The following is an 8832-nucleotide window of genomic DNA, read 5'->3' on the forward strand; positions in this document are numbered from 1 at the left end:
TTCTTTTGCTATTCCTGTGCAGAGTTCACATGGACCAGAATGTTTGAGTCTTATTTTTCTGCCCTTTTTATAATTTGTCTTCATGACTGCTAAATTTGGAATTCAAATAAAAAAATGTGAACAGTAAGTAAGCTTTATTTAATATTACTTTTGTGTGCATAAAAACCATGAGTGGAAACACGAGATTACATACATAAGTGATTATAATACAAAAAGGGGAAAAACGACTAATATCTTGAGTATTACATTCTGGATAGAATTCCAGGTATATGATAAAACTTAAAAGAAACCTTTTAATTAAGCTAAGCAGTTGACCTGCTTTAGGGCAACAACTGTACTCTTCCCTAAAGCCTTAGTATTTTTTGCCAAAAGGCCCAGATTTGAGTAATGGAGAGTGCCGTGAGCGTAAAATCCGAGCATAAGGGCTGCAGTTTGTTGAGCTTTGGCAGGTGGGTGTTCGGGGAAGTAAGTTTCGAAGGAATGGTTTCTTCCCTGGAGGTTGCTGGTTTGGTTGCTGGTTTTCCTGGTTGGCACCAAGGCGCTTTTTGGAAGAAGCCTGGCCTTGAAGCTTGAGCACAGTATGGTACTGCTCAGCGATGCATGCTGCCTTCTTCCGAAGGTCCAGTTTCACTAGCACCATGTTATTTTGCAGCTCAGCCAGGGTCTGGTCCTAAGGAACATCAGTAAGTTAGAGAAAACATTTCTGTCTGGTATATTAGAGTAACAAGAGCAAGGTAATACATGCCATCTTCTACTAGTTACTGTTTCTTCAAAGATTAACTTTTGGGTCAGAGGGCATAACTGAATAGAGGTTGTATTTTCTTTCAGACCCAAACATAAGCAGTACTAAAGAAAAGGATATTTTCTAGTAGTATCAGCTCCAATAAATTTATTTAACTTTCAAGAACTTTAGTTCTGTATGTATCAGATGTGTGTAGTCATTTTTTTTTTTAACATTTTAAGACCTTTAGAGTCAGGATGCATCTTACTGGTGAGATATGTCATAGCTTGTAGTAGAGTGCCTGCCTACCATGCATGTTTCAATCCCTAGAACCACATTTTAGTGCTTTTTTCTTACTAGCATATAAAATAGTACCAGTGGCAATGAAGTATGATAATGTCTTGCCTTCTTAGGGTTGTTATAACAGATCAAATGCTTATATATTACTCAGCACAGTGCCTGGTACTTAGTAAATGCTTAACAAAAAATAATTTTTTATTTGCAACTTCAGCCTAAAAATCTTTATTTTTCTTTTTTCACTCCCTTTCTCACACATACATTGGAGCATGGAGTGGCTGCCCTCACCTGTTTAATTAAGATGTCATCACAAGTGGTAAAAGCCTGGCGAAGTTTTTCTGCCCCAGTGCTGTGGCAACAGGCCCTTTCTGCTGACTGGAGCGACTGGCTGAGTTTCTGAAGTTCTGACCGCAGCAACCTTATATTCTGAAAAAGGAGGAATCAGATTGTGACCAAGATCAACCAGAATAATGATCCTGGTTGGATAGCCATTTGAAGAGAAGTAAAATTAGGAAGGCTAAATGAAATAGCCGTTTCCTAGGACTCTGCACAAAAAAGTACCTTGTCCTCACATGAACCCCTGATAAACAGTTTTGGATGTTAGAAATTATCTTAGCTATCTGAGCTTTGGTAACTGAGAAAGGTAATTACCTTCTGGCCCTCCTCTAATTTCTTGTCTACATCAGTGGTGAAGGGTTTGGCTGAGGGTGGTGGTTCTAACATTTGCTGATACTTCTGTAGCTCTGAGGGAAGGAAACAGAAAACATACATATGTTGGGATTTTTAGCTGTGGACTTACCTCTTTAACTAAGTTAATAGTAGTTATAGAAAATAAAAAGTGAAGCTACATGCATCCTAGAGTGAAAGGTCAGAGGAATATAGCTCTGAGTTGAAATTATGTTGGAGTTGGCGTCAGAAGGCCCTGGGTCAAACACCAACTCTTCCTAGAACCATGTCATGCTTCTTGCCTTCTCTCCTTACCTTCAGTGGTGGAGTTGAGCTCTGCTCTACATTGTTCTAGTTTAGTTTTAACCTCCTGGAGCTGCTGAGTGGAGGCAGAAGCTGCCAACCTCTGTGACCGCCGTAGGGACAATTCAGACCCTGACTGTTGATGAGCCACAGGCCTCTGCCTGACTTCCTGCAGGAGTGCTTCTAACTCTTCAATCTTTTCATCCCGCTCCTAAAAGGGAAGCAGAGAGCACAGTTTTGTCTGGTGCTAGGCAAATAGTGCAGGACCAGATACTGAACAAATGAACCAAACCCTTCTTTATACCTGAGTCTCAAAATCTTGTTTGTTAGTGCTTACACCTTTTCCTGATCAACTAAACCTTTAATTCACCAAACATAGATTGAATACTTACAAATCACTAAGAGGAATAGAGCTAAGTGAGTTATAAGTACCTGCTTTTAACAGTTTATAAAATCTATATGAGGCAACCTATTAATAAAAATCTGAGCAGTTTGTTGGGGCTGTTTCAAGGCAACTCACCTGAATCTCTTCTTGGTAAAAACTTGTCAGTGAATCCTTAAGGATCTGTAGTTTCTCTTCATACATTTCCTCTAATAGTTCCTTTTGGGTGTCCAAATGCTCACTGTCAGAGAGAAGCGAGTGAAGGTTCTGAGGAATGTACTTGGGGGACAGATCTCAAGGCACAACTCCATCCCAGACCCAACTTCTCATTGTCTGTCTCAAGTGACAGAGCAAGAGGGGTTACTCAGCCATTACCTGCACCATTGTTCCCGTTGTTGCATCTGTTCCACCATCTCATTGCAAATTTCATCACGGAGCTGTATCTCCAGCTGCAACTTTTCCTGTCGTTCTTTCAAAAGCAACGTTTTCATGGCTTCCACTACTTGTAGGAGCTCCTAGGAAGAACACATGTGATGGAGGCCATAGATGTTCATGCCCCCAAAAAGGGCCAACCCCACCTGGTAGGCAGCATAGGAAATATGTAGCCATTAAGCTGCTACCCCAAAGCTTTCTTGTACTCTTACCTCCTTGCTGTACATAGAGATATCAGCTTCGTTTTCAACATGGTCATCAAGACCTGTGTCTGCCTTACTCCCTTTTTCTAAGCCAGGGGATGCCTGAAGACTATGTTCCTTGATGAATGAATTTAGGGATGGGAGTCCCAGTTGCACAGGTGGTGCATGCACAAGCTAGCAGAGGAAAAAAATCTTAAGTAGTCTCTTAATAGTTTTCTTAGTTATCAGCCTAAAGTAGGCATATCTACAGCTTCTCACCTGGCTGGCAATGGCTGAGAACTTGGCTACATGAAGAGTCTCATCATAGGTAGATGCACAGGGATTGACGTTGACGATCATGCAGGAACGGCCTCGACCTGTGAAAAAGCCTTGAAACACTCGAGTCAGCTTGCTGTCACGAAAGGGAACTAGGTTCTGCTTTGACCTGGCAGAGAATCAGAAACAGAGCCTGTGAGTGGAACTCCAGCCTTTGGGATATCCCAGTACCATACTCAGTGGTGATCAGGAAGTCTTAGCAAATTGATGAGCCCCAGGCCATTTCAGCCCACAGCTTACAGTCAAAAGCTTACCGGTTCTGCTGGTTTTGGCGCAAAGCAGTAATACAACGGCCCAGGGTGTGCAGAGAAGTATTAATGTTTCCTGCTTCCTTCAGCCGCTCACCACTCTTTTGATCTTTGCAGCGCTCTGAGCCAGCCAGATCACAGAGTGATAGCCTAGAATTATGCACAGGATCTGACATGAGGACCTCATGAGTTGTGAGCTAACCAATTATACAATTCTGGGGAAGAGAGGGCCTATTGAGAATCTCTGTACCTGAGAAAAGAGGACAAGTGATTTCTCTGAGGACTTCTATATGCCTAGAACTACTAAGTGGCCAAGAGGATCAAGTTTCTAAGTAGAAAAACTTACTCGCTGATCTTGGGGACCATATCTCCTTCCCCTTGAAGGTGCAGGATTCGAATTGAGAAGATGCTGTGACTGGAAGTCAAAAAAGAAAAGTCATTGTATACCATCTATGACCATGTCGGGGACTAAACTTTCCTAGAATGTAAAGGGTTTATTTTTACAATTCACTTACCTGCGGCTAGAGCTCTGATTCAGGTGGGTGCTGGCAAAACTCTGGTTCTTACGGCCCACTTTCAGAAGTTTCCAGGCTTCCTCAGCATCTTGAACATGAATCCAGTTGAGATCTGAGGCCAAAAGAAAGAAAGGCATGAGACAGAACATTATTCCTTTCCAAGTTTCTCCACTAGTCCCCCCAAAGTTCTTGCAACATTCCCCCACATTCACATACCTTTCACATAGGGATTGCCATTTTGATCCTCACATAGACGCAGAGTCTGCCTCTTGCGCTGCTGACTAGGTGGTTCTAACAGGTCGTAAAGCAGTTCATTGTAGATCTCAAAGAAGGAGATCCAGATGGAGAAGCGAATGTCTGCTGGGACACTTACTGAGGCAGTGTCTGGCTGTGCCCATCGGTGATTTGTTTCTGAGGAAGAAGCCAAGGTACACTCCATCAACCCTACAGCAATCCATCTTACCTTTGGTCTGCAAGGGCCTTGGAAGGTGAAGCTTAGGTTGCAACTTTTGGTTTATACCCCTTATAGCTGTTGGGAGCAGAGTGGAGTTGCTATTGTTACTGGGCCCAGAACCCAGTCATGGAACATACCATCCAGCTGACTATTGCTGGTAAACTGACTGGTGGAAGACAGCCCAGCAATGCCACTGTCAAAGCTGGTGCTGGTACCCATCCGACTTTCAATGTAGACATTCCTCTTCAAGGAGGTGGACAGCTCCTCCTGGAGAAGCACAGAGAGAAGGTAAGTACAAAAACTTTCCTGAGATTTGTACCCCTTACCCCCAACTTCATGCATACCAACACTTCACCTCTTGGAGGCCTCCATTTAGCAGGGACAGCTTCTTCATTTCCTCCTGTCGAATCTGCTTGTTATCTAGCCAGATTATCTCATTGGAGAGTAAAGGCTTCAGGTCAGGTGTTGGATGAAGTTGGCCTTGGAGGCTATTGAAGATAAGAGCCAGGGACCGGGGCAGGATCCCTCCATCCTTGATGGTACCTGGAGGCAAATAAAAGATGGACAGCTGAGGCAAGTGTCTTTCTCTCCCTAACTCAGGGCATCAAAAGGTAAAGACCAGTGGGGCACCAGTTGCTCATGCTTATAATCCTAGCTACTCAGAAGACAGATCAGGAGGACTGCAGTTCAAAGTCAGCCCCAGGGAAACATTTTGTGAGACCCTATCTTGAAAATGCCTAACACTAAAAGGGCTGGTGGAGTGGCTCAAGTGGTAGAGTTCCTTCCTAGCGAGCATGAGGCCGAGTTCAAACCCTAGTATTGCCAAACGATAACAATAAATAGGTAAAAGACCTAGCTACTTGAGAGGAAGAGATTGGGAAGATCACAGTTCAAGGCCAACCCAGGCAAAAAGTTTACAACCAATAGCTGGGTGTGGTGACATTCACCTGTTATCCCAGCTACAAAGGAAGTACCGATAGGACGGTCTTGGTCCAGCCTGGCCAGGAATAAACATGAGACCCTATGCCAAAAACAACCAAAGCAAAAAGGGCTGCGAGTGTGGCACAAGTGGTAGAGTACCTGCTGCCAAGTGTGGGCTCTGAGTTCAATGTATTCAAACCCCAGTCCCTTCCCCCATCCTACCCCCCAAAAAAAGTAAGGACTACCATTACATGCCAATCAGCAATCCTGTAAAGACTTACTCACCTTGAATTGTGTGGGTTTTCCCTGAGTTGGTGACTCCATACGTATAGATGAGCCAGTTCTGCCCTTTGAGTACATCCTTTACCACCTCCTTCACGGTCAGGTTGAAGAAGGATGCTTGTCCTACTTCTGGCCCAAATATCTAGAGACAGACACAGTTTCTCAGAGGCCATCCTTCACCTTCCAGTTGCCTCCTGTGCAGTCAGCAGATGTATCCCTTCCTGGGTGGTTAGCTCTGGAGACCACTCAAGCAGCTTCTTTCTGTCCTGCTGCCTGCTGTTCCTAAAAACTGAGAACTCAACCACTCTCTCCTTGTCCATCTTTCATTCAAATCAACAAATACTTAGGGAATGCTATGCACTAAGCCTGATGCTACACACACTAAAAAATATAATGGTTGTAAGTGTGGGCTTTGGAGATGGATGGATCGAGATCCCAGCCCTCTGTCTATTACTGACTAGCTCTATGGCTTAAGCAGTATTACTTTCATTGAGTCATAGTATCCTTATCAGGAAAATAGGGATAAGAATTATTGGGACTAAATGCACATGAGTACTTGACACGTTGACTAAGTCAAGTAGAAAGTCTCTGTAAAGAAATAAAGTTGGCCAGGCACTGGTGGCTCATACCTATAATCCTAGCTACTCAGGAGGCAGAGATCAGGAGGATTGCAGTTCTAAGCCACCCCGGACAAATAGTTCACAAGACCTATCTCAAAAAATAAAACATCACAAAAAAGGACTGGCAGAGTGGCTAAAGCAGTAAGAGTGCTGCTTAGCAAGTGTCTCAAAAAAAAAGAAGGAAAAAGCAGTTCCTCAATGTTGATCCTTGTTCATATACCAGTACCTCCATACCTGAGAAAAGGTGAATTTGTGGGTAGCTTGGCCAATTCCCCTCTCATTGCTCTTTAGGGCAAAGGAGTCCTTGGGTGCTTGTAGAACAAGGGTCTCCTTATTCTCAATCTGGACACAGCCCTGAGAAGGGGAAAATACATTACTACAAAAGAAAACTCCCAGGGAACGTCTTCTGTACTATATCAGTCCACCTTAAGCCTTCCCTCCTTAAGCACTCACCTGATCCTCCTGTCGTTCTAGTTCTGAAGGTAATAAGGGCCTGATTCGCAGGTATACTTTCACCTTCTCAGTATTGTCCTCACATGGAACCTGTATTAAAATTTCAGCCCAGAACTACAGATTAATCTCAGAAGTTGCCACTGAGCAAATGGAAGTTCCTAGGAATCATGCTAACACTACCCTATTTCACATCTCTGTGCAGCTATTCCTTGGCTCCACAATCATTCCTACCCATACAAACGTTCTTACTTTGTTACCCTTCTCTATTTCATTAGTATCCTGCAAACCTGGCTTGCCACATCACTTGTCTGAGTTAGAATTGGTTGACTGGTATGAAAATCAACTTGTGACACTAGAGCAAAGCACAGTAGTTAAGCACTTTTGAATCCCAATTCCATTGTTTAGTAACTAGAAGACCTTGAACGAGTTCTTTAAATTTTTTTTGTTGGGCTGGTAGTACGGTTCAGGCGGTAGAGCACCTACCTAAGAAGAAAGAGGCTGTGAGTTCAAGCCCCAGTGCCAAACACACCCACAAAATAATAATTTGCCTCAGTTTTCTCATCTAAAAAATGATGCTAATAACAGTGGCACCCTCATTCATTCAACAGGTATTTAAAGAGTGACTGCTGTGGCCTGGGATCTCTAAGAGGAACACTATGAAGGATTCTGCTCTCATGGAACTTTATAAGTTTCTAAGAGAAATCTGAAAGAGAGTAAAAAGACATGACAATATATGTTAACGTTTAACATAGGGTCTAATACAGTGGTTCTCAACCACAGCAATTTCCCCTCTCCCAAAGGACATTGGGTTCTGAACAAGTGGGAAAGTATTACTGACATCTAGTGGTTAGTGGTTAGGAATGCTATAAAACATCTTACAATGCACAGGGCAGCCCCCTAAGTCAAAGAATTGTCCCTAAATGTCAATTAATGCTGTAATTGAGAAACCCTGGTTGATATAAAAACCTGAATGCACATTCCACCTACTTAATGTCAGCATGGCTTTGTGCAAATAATTGTCTTATTTATTTGGGGTGCTGGGGTTCAAACTCTGGTTCTCAAGCATGCATTCTACTACTAAGCTACACCCTCCAGCCTTGTACAAATTATTTAACATAAATGAGCTTCATAGTGGAGAGAGACCATAATTCTTCACTGAATGATTAAGAGCATGCACTTGGTGATATTTCATTAGTACAGTACAAGTAATAGTTATTCTTGTGGATACATATTCCACTCTCCAACCCCTTTACCTGCTGCTTGTCTTCCAGGGAAGTAGAGATGACAGAACATTCTGACAACAGATTCTTGCGTATCACAGACCCCAGATCTGCAGCTGTGGATTCAAACATGGGGGAGACCACGACATCCTCATCGGACAGCAAGCCCGCTGGCGGAGAAAGGATCCCTTGAGACATGACAGCAGGGGGAGCCTACTTCTAAAAAGAAATAAGAGTAGGGAGGGTGAAGAGCATTAATAAACAGAAGGAGCTGCAAATTATAGGTAAGAAACAATGCCCTTGCCTCAGCACACCCGGTCCCTGAATTGCAACTCCCTATTTTCTCTCATTGTCGGCTAAAGGGAAGGGGAAGAATAATCCAGTCCGAGGCCGCATTTTTTTAAAAACGCGAATAGGAATTAGGAGATATCTGGCTCCAAAAAACAAGGCCACGCTCCAAGTAGGGTGTCTGTCCCTTCAGTTCTGTGGAGCTAGTGTTAGGATCCCTGGGGTTCTCCGTCAACCTCACTCCACAGCTCACCGAGAGAACACAGATATTTAGGGAAAAAAGAAATGGCTATGCCTCCGCTGTCTGAAAGCCTATTCCACGCTGGCAAGAGCTGTTAACCTGGGCTCCAGCCTAGCTGTACACTCACCGGGAGACGGGACACTCGCAGCTTCTCTGGTACGAGCCTCCACCCCGCTGCAGAACCGAACTTTCACTACAGTAGGACCCGACTCCGCCCACGAGGTGAAGCTTTGTTCCTGATACAATGTTTTAAATTACGCGCTGAGTTCGT

The 8832-nt window shown here is 43.6% G+C and overlaps 1 protein-coding gene across 2 annotated transcripts; it reads right to left on the reverse strand.

Annotated features, from left to right (window-relative positions):
* Nucleotides 1-117: 117 nt before the first annotated feature.
* On the reverse strand, nucleotides 118-8794 carry Kif20a (kinesin family member 20A). 2 transcript variants are annotated; one of them, XM_074076939.1, is made up of 19 exons: nucleotides 8689-8794; nucleotides 8066-8248; nucleotides 6813-6902; nucleotides 6594-6713; nucleotides 5743-5881; nucleotides 4892-5079; nucleotides 4674-4803; nucleotides 4299-4493; nucleotides 4083-4194; nucleotides 3914-3982; nucleotides 3574-3717; nucleotides 3263-3428; nucleotides 3014-3178; nucleotides 2745-2884; nucleotides 2508-2610; nucleotides 2000-2198; nucleotides 1670-1761; nucleotides 1307-1444; nucleotides 118-670 (listed from the first exon to the last, which is right to left on the reverse strand). In XM_074076939.1, exons 2-19 carry the CDS (start codon nucleotides 8228-8230, stop codon nucleotides 353-355), a joined length of 2673 nt encoding a protein of 890 aa, XP_073933040.1. In that variant the 5' UTR covers nucleotides 8231-8248; nucleotides 8689-8794; the 3' UTR covers nucleotides 118-352. The 2 variants fall into 2 exon arrangements, with proteins under 2 accessions (XP_073933040.1, XP_073933039.1); XM_074076938.1 differs by having other exon boundaries at nucleotides 8066-8251; nucleotides 8689-8788.
* Between the last annotated feature and the right edge of the window lie 38 nt (nucleotides 8795-8832).

This window comes from Castor canadensis, chromosome 6 (genome assembly GCF_047511655.1).
Source record: "Castor canadensis chromosome 6, mCasCan1.hap1v2, whole genome shotgun sequence".
NCBI classification, from domain to species: Eukaryota; Metazoa; Chordata; class Mammalia; order Rodentia; family Castoridae; genus Castor; species Castor canadensis.